The 15,651-nt window shown below is 58.7% G+C and overlaps 1 protein-coding gene across 1 annotated transcript in view; it reads right to left on the reverse strand.

Moving 5' to 3' along the window:
- Positions 1-727: 727 nt before the first annotated feature.
- The window catches only part of LOC129842530 (disintegrin and metalloproteinase domain-containing protein 19-like), a 130,478-nt gene continuing 115,554 nt past the window's right edge, over positions 728-15,651 (reverse strand). The window contains exon 4 of the mRNA XM_055911108.1: positions 728-876. Coding sequence (XP_055767083.1) covers positions 780-876 — 97 coding nt within the window. The 3' untranslated portion in view covers positions 728-779. The remainder of the gene's footprint in view (positions 877-15,651) is intronic.

Below are 15,651 nucleotides of genomic sequence, written 5' to 3' on the forward strand. Positions count from 1 at the left end.
GTGAGGTTGTGAGACTCCGTTAGACGTAATACCGTACCGTGAGGTTGTGAGACTCCGTTAGACTTAATACCGTACCGTGAGGTTGTGAGACTCCGTTAGACTTAATACCGTACCCTGAGGTTATGAGACGCCGTTAGACTTAATACCGTACCGTGAGGTTGTGAGACTCCGTTAGACTTAATACCGTACCCTGAGGTTATGAGACTCCGTTAGACTTAATACCGTACCCTGAGGTTATGAGACGCCGTTAGACTTAATACCGTACCGTGAGGTTATGAGACTCCGTTAGACTTAATACAGTACCGTGAGGTTATGAGACTCCGTTAGACTTAATACCGTACCGTGAGGTTATGAGACTCCGTTAGACTTAATACCGTACCGTGAGGTTATGAGACTCCGTTAGACTTAATACCGTACCGTGAGGTCGTGAGACTCCGTTAGACGTAATACCGTACCGTGAGGTTATGAGACTCCGTTAGACGTAATACCGTACCGTGAGGTTGTGAGACTTCGTTAGACGTAATACCGTACCCTGAGGTTATGAGACTTCGTTAGACTTAATACCGTACCGTGAGGTTATGAGACTCCGTTAGACTTAATACCGTACCGTGAGGTCGTGAGACTCCGTTAGACGTAATACCGTACCGTGAGGTCGTGAGACTCCGTTAGACGTAATACCGTACCGTGAGGTTGTGAGACTCCGTTAGACTTAATACCGTACCCTGAGGTTGTGAGACTCCGTTAGACTTAATACCGTACCCTGAGGTTATGAGACTCCGTTAGACGTAATACCGTACCCTGAGGTTGTGAGAGCCCGTGACTGTGCTGCCGTCTTCCAGGTAGTGTGTTTCTGTGTAGTGACTGGCAAACAGACCACTAGAAATAAGACACAAAAAGAGCAAGAGTTAAAAGAAGGGAATCTCAAAGAGGACAACTCAGCATGAGGGACACATTAGAGAGAGGGCTGGGAGGGGAGAGAGAGGAGAGAGGGCTGGGAGGGGAGAGAGAGGAGAGAGGGCTGGGAGGGGAGAGAGGAGAGAGGGCTGGGAGGGGAGAGAGGAGAGAGGGCTGGGAGGAGAGAGAGGAGAGAGGGCTGGGAGGGAAGTGAGGGGAGAGAGGGCTGGGAGGAGAGAGAGGAGAGAGGGCTGGGAGGGGAGAGAGGAGAGAGGGCTGGGAGGAGAGAGAGGGCTGGGAGGAGAGAGAGGAGAGAGGGCTGGGAGGGGAGAGAGGAGAGAGGGCTGGGATGGGAGAGAGGAGAGAGGGCTGGGAGGGAAGTGAGGGGAGAGAGGGCTGGGAGGGGAGAGAGAGGAGAGATGTCTGGGAGGAGAGAGAGAGGAGAGAGGGCTGGGAGGAGAGAGAGGGCTGGGAGGGGAGAGAGGAGAGAGGGCTGGGAAGGGAGAGAGGAGAGAGGGCTGGGAGGGGAGAGAGGAGAGAGGGCTGGGAGGGGAGAGAGGAGAGAGGGCTGGGAGGGGAGAGAGGAGAGAGGGCTGGGAGGGGAGAGAGGAGAGAGGGCTGGGAGGGGAGAGAGAAGAGAGGGCTGGGAGGGGAGAGAGGAGAGAGGGCTGGGAGGGGAGAGAGGAGAGAGGGCTGGGAGGGGAGAGAGGAGAGAGGGCTGGGAGGAGAGAGAGGAGAGAGGGCTGGGAGGGGAGAGAGGAGAGAGGGCTGGGAGGGGAGAGAGGAGAGAGGGCTGGGAGGGGAGAGAGAGGAGAGAGGGCTGGGAGGGAAGTGAGGGGAGAGAGGGCTGGGAGGGGAGAGAGGAGAGAGGGCTGGGAGGGGAGAGAGGAGAGAGGGCTGGGAGGGGAGAGAGGCGAGAGGGCTGGGAGGGGAGAGAGGAGAGAGGGCTGGGAGGGGAGAGAGGGCTGGGAGGGGAGAGAGGAGAGAGGGCTGGGAGGGGAGAGAGGAGAGAGGGCTGGGAGGGGAGAGAGGAGAGAGGGCTGGGAGGGGAGAGAGGAGAGAGGGCTGGGAGGGGAGAGAGGAGAGAGGGCTGGGAGGGGAGAGAGGAGAGAGGGCTGGGAGGGGAGAGAGGAGAGAGGGCTGGGAGGGGAGAGAGGAGAGAGGGCTGGGAGGGGAGAGAGGAGAGAGGGCTGGGAGGAGAGAGAGGAGAGAGGGCTGGGAGGGGAGAGAGGAGAGAGGGCTGGGAGGGGAGAGAGGAGAGAGAGCTGGGAGGGGAGAGAGAGGAGAGAGGGCTGGGAGGGAAGTGAGGGGAGAGAGGGCTGGGAGGGGAGAGAGGAGAGAGGGCTGGGAGGGGAGAGAGGAGAGAGGGCTGGGAGGGGAGAGAGGAGAGAGGGCTGGGAGGGGAGAGAGGAGAGAGGGCTGGGAGGGGAGAGAGGAGAGAGGGCTGGGAGGGGAGAGAGGGCTGGGAGGGGAGAGAGGAGAGAGGGCTGGGAGGGGAGAGATGAGAGAGGGCTGGGAGGAGAGAGAGGAGAGAGGGCTGGGAGGGGAGAGAGGAGAGAGGGCTGGGAGGGGAGAGAGGAGAGAGGGCTGGGAGGGGAGAGAGGGCTGGGAGGGGAGAGAGGAGAGAGGGCTGGGAGGGGAGAGAGGAGAGAGGGCTGGGAGGGGAGAGAGGGCTGGGAGGGGAGAGAGGAGAGAGGGCTGGGAGGAGAGAGAGGAGAGAGGGCTGGGAGGGGAGAGAGGAGAGAGGGCTGGGAGGGGAGAGAGGAGAGAGGGCTGGGAGGGGAGAGAGGAGAGAGGGCTGGGAGGAGAGAGAGGAGAGGGCTGGGAGGAGAGAGAGGGCTGGGAGGGGAGAGAGGAGAGAGGGCTGGGAGGGGAGAGAGGAGAGAGGGTTGGGAGGGGAGAGAGAGGAGAGAGGGCTGGGAGGAGAGAGAGGAGAGAGGGCTGGGAGGGGAGAGAGGAGAGAGGGCTGGGAGGGGAGAGAGGAGAGAGGGCTGGGAGGGGAGAGAGGAGAGAGGGCTGGGAGGGGAGAGAGGCGAGAGGGCTGGGAGGGGAGAGAGGAGAGAGAGCTGGGAGGGGAGAGAGAGGAGAGATGGCTGGGAGGGAAGTGAGGGGAGAGAGGGCTGGGAGGGGAGAGAGGAGAGAGGGCTGGGAGGGGAGAGAGGAGAGAGGGCTGGGAGGGGAGAGAGGAGAGAGGGCTGGGAGGGGAGAGAGGAGAGAGGGCTGGGAGGGGAGAGAGGAGAGAGGGCTGGGAGGGGAGAGAGGGCTGGGAGTGGAGAGAGGAGAGAGGGCTGGGAGGGGAGAGAGGAGAGAGGGCTGGGAGGGGAGAGAGGAGAGAGGGCTGGGAGGGGAGAGAGGAGAGAGGGCTGGGAGGGGAGAGAGGAGAGAGGGCTGGGAGGGGAGAGAGGAGAGAGGGCTGGGAGGGGAGAGAGGGCTGGGAGGGGAGAGAGGAGAGAGGGCTGGGAGGGGAGAGATGAGAGAGGGCTGGGAGGAGAGAGAGGAGAGAGGGCTGGGAGGGGAGAGAGGAGAGAGGGCTGGGAGGGGAGAGAGGAGAGAGGGCTGGGAGGGGAGAGAGGGCTGGGAGGGGAGAGAGGAGAGAGGGCTGGGAGGGGAGAGAGGAGAGAGGGCTGGGAGGGGAGAGAGGGCTGGGAGGGGAGAGAGGAGAGAGGGCTGGGAGGAGAGAGAGGAGAGAGGGCTGGGAGGGGAGAGAGGAGAGAGAGCTGGGAGGGGAGAGAGAGGAGAGAGGGCTGGGAGGGAAGTGAGGGGAGAGAGGGCTGGGAGGGGAGAGAGGAGAGAGGGCTGGGAGGGGAGAGAGGAGAGAGGGCTGGGAGGGGAGAGAGGAGAGAGGGCTGGGAGGGGAGAGAGGAGAGAGGGCTGGGAGGGGAGAGAGGAGAGAGGGCTGGGAGGGGAGAGAGGGCTGGGAGTGGAGAGAGGAGAGAGGGCTGGGAGGGGAGAGATGAGAGAGGGCTGGGAGGAGAGAGAGGAGAGAGGGCTGGGAGGGGAGAGAGGAGAGAGGGCTGGGAGGGGAGAGAGGAGAGAGGGCTGGGAGGGGAGAGAGGGCTGGGAGGGGAGAGAGGAGAGAGGGCTGGGAGGGGAGAGAGGAGAGAGGGCTGGGAGGGGAGAGAGGGCTGGGAGGGGAGAGAGGAGAGAGGGCTGGGAGGAGAGAGAGGAGAGAGGGCTGGGAGGGGAGAGAGGAGAGAGGGCTGGGAGGGGAGAGAGGAGAGAGGGCTGGGAGGGGAGAGAGGAGAGAGGGCTGGGAGGAGAGAGAGGAGAGGGCTGGGAGGAGAGAGAGGGCTGGGAGGGGAGAGAGGAGAGAGGGCTGGGAGGGGAGAGAGGAGAGAGGGTTGGGAGGGGAGAGAGAGGAGAGAGGGCTGGGAGGAGAGAGAGGAGAGAGGGCTGGGAGGGGAAAGAGGAGAGAGGGCTGGGAGGGGAGAGAGAGGAGAGAGGGCTGGGAGGGAAGTGAGGGGAGAGAGGGCTGGGAGGGGAGAGAGGAGAGAGGGCTGGGAGGGGAGAGAGGAGAGAGGGCTGGGAGGGGAGAGAGGAGAGAGGGCTGGGAGGGGAGAGAGGAGAGAGGGCTGGGAGGAGAGAGAGGAGAGAGGGCTGGGAGGGGAGAGAGGAGAGAGGGCTGGGAGGGGAGAGAGGAGAGAGGGCTGGGAGGGGAGAGAGGAGAGAGGGCTGGGAGGGGAGCGAGGAGAGAGGGCTGGGAGGGGAGAGAGAGGAGAGAGGGCTGGGAGGGGAGAGAGAGGAGAGAGGGCTGGGAGGGGAGAGAGAGGAGAGAGGGCTGGGAGGGGAGAGTGAGGAGAGAGGGCTGGGAGGGGAGAGAGGAGAGAGGGCTGGGAGGGGAGAGAGGGCTGGGAGGGGAGGAGCGAGGGATGGGAGGGAAGAGAGAGGAGAGAGGGCTGAGAGGGAAGAGGGCTGGGAGGGGAGAGAGGAGAGAGGGCTGGGAGGGGAGAGAGGAGAGAGGGCTGGGAGGAGAGAGAGGAGAGAGGGCTGGGAGGGGAGAGAGGAGAGAGGGCTGGGAGGGGAGAGAGGAGAGAGGGCTGGGAGGGGAGAGAGGAGAGAGGGCTGGGAGGGGAGCGAGGAGAGAGGGCTGGGAGGGGAGAGAGAGGAGAGAGGGCTGGGAGGGGAGAGAGAGGAGAGAGGGCTGGGAGGGGAGAGAGAGGAGAGAGGGCTGGGAGGGGAGAGTGAGGAGAGAGGGCTGGGAGGGGAGAGAGGAGAGAGGGCTGGGAGGGGAGAGAGGGCTGGGAGGGGAGGAGCGAGGGATGGGAGGGAAGAGAGAGGAGAGAGGGCTGAGAGGGAAGAGAGGGCTGGGAGGGAGGAGAGAGCTGGAAGGGAGGAGAGGAGAGAGGGCTGATAGGGGACGGAGAGATGGCTGGGAGGGGAGGAGAGAGGGATGGGAGGGAAGAGAGAGGAGAGAGGGCTGAGAAGGAGGAGAGGGCTGGGAGGGTGGAGAGGGGAGAGGGGACAGAGGGCTGGGAGGGAAGAGAGGGGAGAGAGAGGAGAGAGAGGGTTGCGAGGGGAGAGAGGAGAGAGAGGGCTGGGAGGGAAGAGAGGGGAGAGAGGGCTGGGAGGGGAGAGAGGAGAGAGGGCTGGGAGGGGAGAGAGGAGAGAGGGCTGGGAGGGGAGAGAGGCGAGAGGGCTGGGAGGGGAGAGAGGAGAGAGGGCTGGGAGGGGAGAGAGGGCTGGGAGGGGAGAGAGGAGAGAGGGCTGGGAGGGGAGAGAGGGCTGGGAGGGGAGAGAGAGGAGAGAGGGCTGGGAGGGAAGTGAGGGGAGAGAGGGCTGGGAGGGGAGAGAGGGCTGGGAGGGGAGAGAGGAGAGAGGGCTGGGAAGGGAGAGAGGAGAGAGGGCTGGGAGGGGAGAGAGGAGAGAGGGCTGGGAGGGGACAGAGGAGAGAGGGCTGGGACGGGAGAGAGGAGAGAGGGCTGGGAGGGGAGAGAGGAGAGAGGGCTGGGAGGGGAGAGAGGAGAGAGGGCTGGTAGGGGAGAGAGGAGAGAGGGCTGGGAGGGGAGAGAGGAGAGAGGGCTGGGAGGGGAAAGAGGAGAGAGGGCTGGGAGGAGAGAGAGGAGAGAGGGCTGGGAGGGGAGAGAGGAGAGAGGGCTGGGAGGGGAGAGAGGAGAGAGGGCTGGGAGGGGAGAGAGAGGAGAGAGGGCTGGGAGGGAAGTGAGGGGAGAGAGGGCTGGGAGGGGAGAGAGGAGAGATGGCTGGGAGGGGAGAGAGGAGAGAGGGCTGGGAGGGGAGAGAGGAGAGAGGGCTGGGAGGGGAGAGAGGGCTGGGAGGGGAGAGAGGAGAGAGGGCTGGGAGGGGAGAGATGAGAGAGGGCTGGGAGGAGAGAGAGGAGAGAGGGCTGGGAGGGGAGAGAGGAGAGAGGGCTGGGAGGGGAGAGAGGAGAGAGGGCTGGGAGGGGAGAGAGGGCTGGGAGGGGAGAGAGGAGAGAGGGCTGGGAGGGGAGAGAGGAGAGAGGGCTGGGAGGGGAGAGAGGGCTGGGAGGGGAGAGAGGGCTGGGAGGGGAGAGAGGAGAGAGGGCTGGGAGGGGAGAGGGGGCTGGGAGGAGAGAGAGGAGAGAGGGCTGGGAGGGGAGAGAGGAGAGAGGGCTGGGAGGGGAGAGAGAGGAGAGAGGGCTGGGAGGGAAGTGAAGGGAGAGAGGGCTGGGAGGGGAGAGAGGAGAGAGGGCTGGGAGGGGAGAGAGGAGAGAGGGCTGGGAGGGGAGAGAGGAGAGAGGAGAGAGGGCTGGGAGGGGAGAGAGGAGAGAGGGCTGGGAGGAGAGAGAGGAGAGAGGGCTGGGAGGGGAGAGAGGAGAGAGGGCTGGGAGGGGAGAGAGGAGAGAGGGCTGGGAGGGGAGCGAGGAGAGAGGGCTGGGAGGGGAGAGAGAGGAGAGAGGGCTGGGAGGGGAGAGAGAGGAGAGAGGGCTGGGAGGGGAGAGAGAGGAGAGAGGGCTGGGAGGGGAGAGTGAGGAGAGAGGGCTGGGAGGGGAGAGAGGAGAGAGGGCTGGGAGGGGAGAGAGGGCTGGGAGGGGAGGAGCGAGGGATGGGAGGGAAGAGAGAGGAGAGAGGGCTGAGAGGGAAGAGAGGGCTGGGAGGGAGGAGAGAGCTGGAAGGGAGGAGAGGAGAGAGGGCTGATAGGGGACGGAGAGATGGCTGGGAGGGGAGGAGAGAGGGATGGGAGGGAAGAGAGAGGAGAGAGGGCTGAGAAGGAGGAGAGGGCTGGGAGGGTGGAGAGGGGAGAGGGGACAGAGGGCTGGGAGGGAAGAGAGGGGAGAGAGAGATTAGAGAGAGGGTTGCGAGGGGAGAGAGGAGAGAGAGGGCTGGGAGGGAAGAGAGGGGAGAGAGGGCTGGGAGGGGAGAGAGGAGAGAGGGCTGGGAGGGGAGAGAGGAGAGAGGGCTGGGAGGGGAGAGAGGCGAGAGGGCTGGGAGGGGAGAGAGGAGAGAGGGCTGGGAGGGGAGAGAGGGCTGGGAGGGGAGAGAGGAGAGAGGGCTGGGAGGGGAGAGAGGGCTGGGAGGGGAGAGAGAGGAGAGAGGGCTGGGAGGGAAGTGAGGGGAGAGAGGGCTGGGAGGGGAGAGAGGGCTGGGAGGGGAGAGAGGAGAGAGGGCTGGGAAGGGAGAGAGGAGAGAGGGCTGGGAGGGGAGAGAGGAGAGAGGGCTGGGAGGGGAGAGAGGAGAGAGGGCTGGGACGGGAGAGAGGAGAGAGGGCTGGGAGGGGAGAGAGGAGAGAGGGCTGGGAGGGGAGAGAGGAGAGAGGGCTGGTAGGGGAGAGAGGAGAGAGGGCTGGGAGGGGAGAGAGGAGAGAGGGCTGGGAGGGGAGAGAGGAGAGAGGGCTGGGAGGAGAGAGAGGAGAGAGGGCTGGGAGGGGAGAGAGGAGAGAGGGCTTGGAGGGGAGAGAGGAGAGAGGGCTGGGAGGGGAGAGAGAGGAGAGAGAGGGCTGGGAGGGAAGAGAGGGGAGAGAGGGCTGGGAGGGGAGAGAGGAGAGAGGGCTGGGAGGGGAGAGAGGAGAGAGGGCTGGGAGGGGAGAGAGGCGAGAGGGCTGGGAGGGGAGAGAGGAGAGAGGGCTGGGAGGGGAGAGAGGGCTGGGAGGGGAGAGAGGAGAGAGGGCTGGGAGGGGAGAGAGGGCTGGGAGGGGAGAGAGAGGAGAGAGGGCTGGGAGGGAAGTGAGGGGAGAGAGGGCTGGGAGGGGAGAGAGGGCTGGGAGGGGAGAGAGGAGAGAGGGCTGGGAAGGGAGAGAGGAGAGAGGGCTGGGAGGGGAGAGAGGAGAGAGGGCTGGGAGGGGAGAGAGGAGAGAGGGCTGGGACGGGAGAGAGGAGAGAGGGCTGGGAGGGGAGAGAGGAGAGAGGGCTGGGAGGGGAGAGAGGAGAGAGGGCTGGTAGGGGAGAGAGGAGAGAGGGCTGGGAGGGGAGAGAGGAGAGAGGGCTGGGAGGGGAGAGAGGAGAGAGGGCTGGGAGGAGAGAGAGGAGAGAGGGCTGGGAGGGGAGAGAGGAGAGAGGGCTGGGAGGGGAGAGAGGAGAGAGGGCTGGGAGGGGAGAGAGAGGAGAGAGGGCTGGGAGGGAAGTGAGGGGAGAGAGGGCTGGGAGGGGAGAGAGGAGAGAGGGCTGGGAGGGGAGAGAGGAGAGAGGGCTGGGAGGGGAGAGAGGAGAGAGGGCTGGGAGGGGAGAGAGGAGAGAGGGCTGGGAGGGGAGAGAGGAGAGAGGGCTGGGAGGGGAGAGAGGGCTGGGAGGGGAGAGAGGAGAGAGGGCTGGGAGGGGAGAGATGAGAGAGGGCTGGGAGGAGAGAGAGGAGAGAGGGCTGGGAGGGGAGAGAGGAGAGAGGGCTGGGAGGGGAGAGAGGAGAGAGGGCTGGGAGGGGAGAGAGGGCTGGGAGGGGAGAGAGGAGAGAGGGCTGGGAGGGGAGAGAGGAGAGAGGGCTGGGAGGGGAGAGAGGGCTGGGAGGGGAGAGAGGAGAGAGGGCTGGGAGGAGAGAGAGGAGAGAGGGCTGGGAGGGGAGAGAGGAGAGAGGGCTGGGAGGGGAGAGAGGAGAGAGGGCTGGGAGGGGAGAGAGGAGAGAGGGCTGGGAGGAGAGAGAGGAGAGGGCTGGGAGGAGAGAGAGGGCTGGGAGGGGAGAGAGGAGAGAGGGCTGGGAGGGGAGAGAGGAGAGAGGGCTGGGAGGGGAGAGAGAGGAGAGAGGGCTGGGAGGAGAGAGAGGAGAGAGGGCTGGGAGGGGAGAGAGGAGAGAGGGCTGGGAGGGGAGAGAGAGGAGAGAGGGCTGGGAGGGAAGTGAGGGGAGAGAGGGCTGGGAGGGGAGAGAGGAGAGAGGGCTGGGAGGGGAGAGAGGAGAGAGGGCTGGGAGGGGAGAGAGGAGAGAGGGCTGGGAGGGGAGAGAGGAGAGAGGGCTGGGAGGAGAGAGAGGAGAGAGGGCTGGGAGGGGAGAGAGGAGAGAGGGCTGGGAGGGGAGAGAGGAGAGAGGGCTGGGAGGGGAGAGAGGAGAGAGGCCTGGGAGGGGAGCGAGGAGAGAGGGCTGGGAGGGGAGAGAGAGGAGAGCGGGCTGGGAGGGGAGAGAGAGGAGAGAGGGCTGGGAGGGGAGAGAGAGGAGAGAGGGCTGGGAGGGGAGAGTGAGGAGAGAGGGCTGGGAGGGGAGAGAGGAGAGAGGGCTGGGAGGGGAGAGAGAGCTGGGAGGGGAGGAGCGAGGGATGGGAGGGAAGAGAGAGGAGAGAGGGCTGAGAGGGAAGAGAGGGCTGGGAGGGAGGAGAGAGCTGGAAGGGAGGAGAGGAGAGAGGGCTGATAGGGGACGGAGAGATTGCTGGGAGGGGAGGAGAGAGGGATGGGAGGGAAGAGAGAGTAGAGAGGGCTGAGAAGGAGGAGAGGGCTGGGAGGGTGGAGAGGGGAGAGGGGACAGAGGGCTGGGAGGGAAGAGAGGGGAGAGAGGAGAGAGAGGGTTGCGAGGGGAGAGAGGAGAGAGAGGGCTGGGAGGGAAGAGAGGGGACAGAGGGCTGGGAGGGAAGAGAGGGGAGAGAGAGGAGAGAGGGCTGGGAGGGAAGAGAGAGGAGAGAGGGCTGTGAGGGGAGAGAGGAGAGAGGGCTGGGAGGGGAGAGAGAGGAGAGAGGGCTGTGAGGGGAGAGAGGAGAGAGGGCTGGGAGGGGAGAGAGGGCTGGGAGGGGAGGAGCGAGGGATGGGAGGGAAGAGAGAGGAGAGAGGGCTGAGAGGGAAGAGAGGGCTGGGAGGGAGGAGAGAGCTGGAAGGGAGGAGAGGAGAGAGGGCTGATAAGGGACGGAGAGATTGCTGGGAGGGGAGGAGAGAGGGATGGGAGGGAAGAGAGAGGAGAGAGGGCTGAGAAGGAGGAGAGGGCTGGGAGGGTGGAGAGGGGAGAGGGGACAGAGGGCTGGGAGGGAAGAGAGGGGAGAGAGAGGAGAGAGGGCTGGGAGGGGAGAGAGGAGAGTGGGCTGGGAGGGGAGATAGGAGAGAGGGCTGGGAGGGGAGAGAGGAGAGAGGGCTGGGAGGAGAGAGAGGAGAGGGCTGGGAGGAGAGAGAGGGCTGGGAGGGGAGAGAGGAGAGAGGGCTGGGAGGGGAGAGAGGAGAGAGGGCTGGGAGGGGAGAGAGAGGAGAGAGGGCTGGGAGGAGAGAGAGGAGAGAGGGCTGGGAGGGGAGAGAGGAGAGAGGGCTGGGAGGGGAGAGAGAGGAGAGAGGGCTGGGAGGGAAGTGAGGGGAGAGAGGGCTGGGAGGGGAGAGAGGAGAGAGGGCTGGGAGGGGAGAGAGGAGAGAGGGCTGGGAGGGGAGAGAGGAGAGAGGGCTGGGAGGGGAGAGAGGAGAGAGGGCTGGGAGGAGAGAGAGGAGAGAGGGCTGGGAGGGGAGAGAGGAGAGAGGGCTGGGAGGGGAGAGAGGAGAGAGGGCTGGGAGGGGAGAGAGGAGAGAGGCCTGGGAGGGGAGCGAGGAGAGAGGGCTGGGAGGGGAGAGAGAGGAGAGCGGGCTGGGAGGGGAGAGAGAGGAGAGAGGGCTGGGAGGGGAGAGAGAGGAGAGAGGGCTGGGAGGGGAGAGTGAGGAGAGAGGGCTGGGAGGGGAGAGAGGAGAGAGGGCTGGGAGGGGAGAGAGAGCTGGGAGGGGAGGAGCGAGGGATGGGAGGGAAGAGAGAGGAGAGAGGGCTGAGAGGGAAGAGAGGGCTGGGAGGGAGGAGAGAGCTGGAAGGGAGGAGAGGAGAGAGGGCTGATAGGGGACGGAGAGATTGCTGGGAGGGGAGGAGAGAGGGATGGGAGGGAAGAGAGAGGAGAGAGGGCTGAGAAGGAGGAGAGGGCTGGGAGGGTGGAGAGGGGAGAGGGGACAGAGGGCTGGGAGGGAAGAGAGGGGAGAGAGAGGAGAGAGAGGGTTGCGAGGGGAGAGAGGAGAGAGAGGGCTGGGAGGGAAGAGAGGGGACAGAGGGCTGGGAGGGAAGAGAGGGGAGAGAGAGGAGAGAGGGCTGGGAGGGAAGAGAGAGGAGAGAGGGCTGTGAGGGGAGAGAGGAGAGAGGGCTGGGAGGGGAGAGAGAGGAGAGAGGGCTGTGAGGGGAGAGAGGAGAGAGGGCTGGGAGGGGAGAGAGGGCTGGGAGGGGAGGAGCGAGGGATGGGAGGGAAGAGAGAGGAGAGAGGGCTGAGAGGGAAGAGAGGGCTGGGAGGGAGGAGAGAGCTGGAAGGGAGGAGAGGAGAGAGGGCTGATAGGGGACGGAGAGATTGCTGGGAGGGGAGGAGAGAGGGATGGGAGGGAAGAGAGAGGAGAGAGGGCTGAGAAGGAGGAGAGGGCTGGGAGGGTGGAGAGGGGAGAGGGGACAGAGGGCTGGGAGGGAAGAGAGGGGAGAGAGAGGAGAGAGAGGGTTGCGAGGGGAGAGAGGAGAGAGAGGGCTGGGAGGGAAGAGAGGGGACAGAGGGCTGGGAGGGAAGAGAGGGGAGAGAGAGGAGAGAGGGCTGGGAGGGAAGAGAGAGGAGAGAGGGCTGTGAGGGGAGAGAGGAGAGAGGGCTGGGAGGGAAGTGAGGGGAGAGAGAGGAGAGAGGGCTGGGAGGGAAGAGAGAGGAGAGAGGAGAGACCAGCAGCAGGGGTAGGTCCTGGAATTACTCAAACACATTGGGAACCCTGATGAGTTGATTATTACAGTGTGTGTGTGTGTGTGTGTGTGTGTGTGTGTGTGTGTGTGTGTGTGTGTGTGTGTGTGTGCGTGCGTGCGTGCGTGCGTGCGTGCGTGCGTGCGTGCGTGCGTGCGTGCGTGCGTGCGTGTTAACATAGAACTGGTTAACATGGAGCTGGTTAACATGGAGCTGGTTAACATGGAACTGGTTAACATGGAACTAGTTAACATGGAACTGGTTAACATGGAGCTGGTTAACATGGAACTGGTTAACATGGAACTAGTTAACATGGAACTGGTTAACGTTGAACTAGTTAACATAGAGCTGGTTAACATGGAGCTGGTTAACATGGAACTGGTTAACATGGAACTAGTTAACGTTGAACTAGTTAACATAGAGCTGGTTAACATGGAACTGGTTAACATGGAGATGTTAACATGGAACTAGTTAACATGGAACTAGTTAACGTTGAACTAGTTAACATAGAGCTGGTTAACATGGAACTGGTTAACATGGAGATGTTAACATGGAACTGGTTAACATGGAACTAGTTAACATGGAGCTGGTTAACATGGAACTAGTTAACATATAACATGTTAACATGGAGCTGGTTAACATGGAACTAGTTAACGTTGAACTAGTTAACATAGAACTGGTTTACATGGAGCTGGTTAACATGGAGCTGGTTAACATGGAACTAGTTAACATGGAGCTGGTTAACATGGAACTAGTTAACATAGAGCTGGTTAACATGGAACTAGTTAACGTTGAACTAGTTAACATAGAACTGGTTAATATAGAACTGGTTAACATCGAACTAGTTAACACGGAGCTGGTTAACATGGAGCTGGTTAACATGGAGCTGTTTAACACGAAGCTGGTTAACATGGAACTAGTTAACATGGAACTAGTTAACATGGAACTAGTTAACGTTGAACTAGTTAACAAAGAACTGGTTACCATAGAACTGGTTAACATGGAACTAGTTAACATATAACTAGTTGACATGGAGCTGGTTAACATGGAACTAGTTAACATGGAGCTGGTTAACATGGAACTAGTTAACATGGAACTGGTTAACATGGAACTAGTTAACATGGAGCTGGTTAACATGGAACTGGTTAACATGGAACTAGTTAACATATAACTAGTTAACATGGAACTAGTTAACATATAACTAGTTAACATGGAACTGGTTAACATGGAACTAGTTAACATGGAGCTGGTTAACATGGAACTAGTTAACATATAACTGGTTAACATGGAACTAGTTAACATATAACTAGTTAACATGGAACTGGTTAACATGGAACTAGTTAACATGGAGCTGGTTAACATGGAACTAGTTAACATGGAACTGGTTAACATGGAACTAGTTAACATGGAGCTGGTTAACATGGAGCTGGTTAACATAGAACTAGTTAATATGGAGCTGGTTAACATGGAACTAGTTAACATGGAACTGGTTAACATGGAACTAGTTAACATGGAACTGGTTAACATGGAGATGTTAACATGGAACTAGTTAACATATATCTGATTAACATGGAACTGGTTAACATGGAGCTGGTTAACATGGAACTAGTTAACATGGAACTAGTTAACATGGAACTGGTTAACATGGAGATGTTAACATGGAACTAGTTAACATATATCTGGTTAACATGGAACTAGTTAACATGGAGCTGGTTAACATGGAACTAGTTAACATGGAACTAGTTAACATGGAGCTGGTTAACATGGAACTAGTTAACATGGGACTAGTTAACATGTCCCTGGCAGAGAGCAGATATAGACATTGTTGACAGGAGCAAGGGGACAATCAGGAGTCACATCGAGATCTCAAACTGAGTTATGACTTTAGAATCTTCTGGAAATGATTTGGACGAGAGATAAAAACAGTTCCAGAAACAGATATTAGTTTAAACTGAAAATAATCCCACGTTGTTTGACAGAGCCAGACGCTAGTCCGTGGCCATAGCACACTGCCTGTCTGCAGTAACGACAGGATTTATACAGCCTTATCTAAATGAAATACATTCTCATAATCAACGCCAAAAGACATTATTTTCAGCAATATAAAAGTTATGGATTTTTCTACAAGAAAGGCAGAATGCCTCAAAGCCAGTTGATTTGCATCGTATCTGACGCATTGGATTTTCCTGAACTCTTCAGAACTCAGAGGGGTCCTTTAGAACCTGTTCTACATAGAAAAGGCTTCTAAAAGGAAGACATAGAATCGTTAAAGGTTCTATGTAGATAATATGGTTCTACCTCTATAAAGGGTTCTATGTAGATAATATGGTTCTACCTCTATAAAGGGTTCTATGTAGATACTACGGTTCTACCTCTATAAGGGGTTTTATGTAGATACTACGGTTCTACCTCTATAAAGGGTTCTATGTAGATAATACGGTTCTACCTATATAAAGGGTTCTATTTAGACAATACGGTTCTACCTCTATAAAGGGCTCTATGTAGATAATATGGTTCTACCTCTATAAAGGGTTCTATGTAGATAATATGGTTCTACCTCTATAAAGGGTTCTATGTAGATACTACGGTTCTACCTCTATAAAGGGTTTTATGTAGACAATACGGTTCTACCTTTATAAAGGGTTCTATGTAGATAATACGGTTCTACCTATATAAAGGGTTCTATTTAGACAATACGGTTCTACCTCTATAAAGGGCTCTATGTAGATAATACGGTTCTACCTCTATAAAGGGTTCTATTTAGACAATACGGTTCTACCTCTATAAAGGGTTCTATGTCGATAATACGGTTCTACCTCTATAAAGGGTTCTTCTTCAGGCACAAAGGCCTGGAGAATCATTTTTTCTAAAAGCGTACCTGCTGCAATCTCTTTTCATCACAAAAAGTTATGGATTTTTTGACAAGAAGCAAGAGAGTCAACACCATTCAAGTCACCATAAAGCATTGAAGTTTTCAGAACTTTAAATATGTAATATTTTTGTCACGACTTCTCCGTGTCCGGGCGGCGGTTGACGTCACCGGTCTTCTAGCCATCGCCGATCCACCTTTCATTTTCCATTTGTTTGGTCTTGTTTTCCCGCACACCTGGTTTACATTTCCCTCATTACGTGTTGTGTATTTAACCTTCTGTTCCCCCCCCCATGTCTGTGTGTGAAATTGTTTATTGTCAGGTGGGCACGTTTCCGGCTGGTTTGCGCCCGGTTAGTTTTGCACCCATGCTTTGTAGCAGTCGGTACTTTGTTATTTGTACTTTGTGCTGCCTCACTTGTTCTTTGGGCATTGGTTTTGTGACGCGGTTGCGTTCTGTATTATGATTGCCTCAGTATTGCTTTGTCCACTCATCTCTGCTGTCCTGCGCCTGACTTCCAACAGCTACACTCACCTCTGGACAATTCTCTTGTTTTACTAGTTTTCAGAACTCTAAATATATAATATTCTCTTGTGTTATTAGTTTTCAGAAGTCTAAATATCTAATATTCTCTTCTGAAACTAGTTTTCAGAACTCTAAATTTATAATATTCTCTTGTGTTACTAGTTTTCAGAACTCTAAATATCTAATATTCTCTTGTGTTACTAGTTTTCAGAACTCTAAATATCTAATATTCTCTTCGGTTACTAGTTTTCAGAACTCTAAATATCTAATATTCTCTTGTGTTACTAGTTTTCAGAACTCTAAATATATAATATTCTCTTGTTACTAGTTTTCAGAACTC

This window comes from Salvelinus fontinalis, unplaced genomic scaffold, assembly GCF_029448725.1.
Source record: "Salvelinus fontinalis isolate EN_2023a unplaced genomic scaffold, ASM2944872v1 scaffold_0048, whole genome shotgun sequence".
Taxonomy (NCBI): domain Eukaryota; kingdom Metazoa; phylum Chordata; class Actinopteri; order Salmoniformes; family Salmonidae; genus Salvelinus; species Salvelinus fontinalis.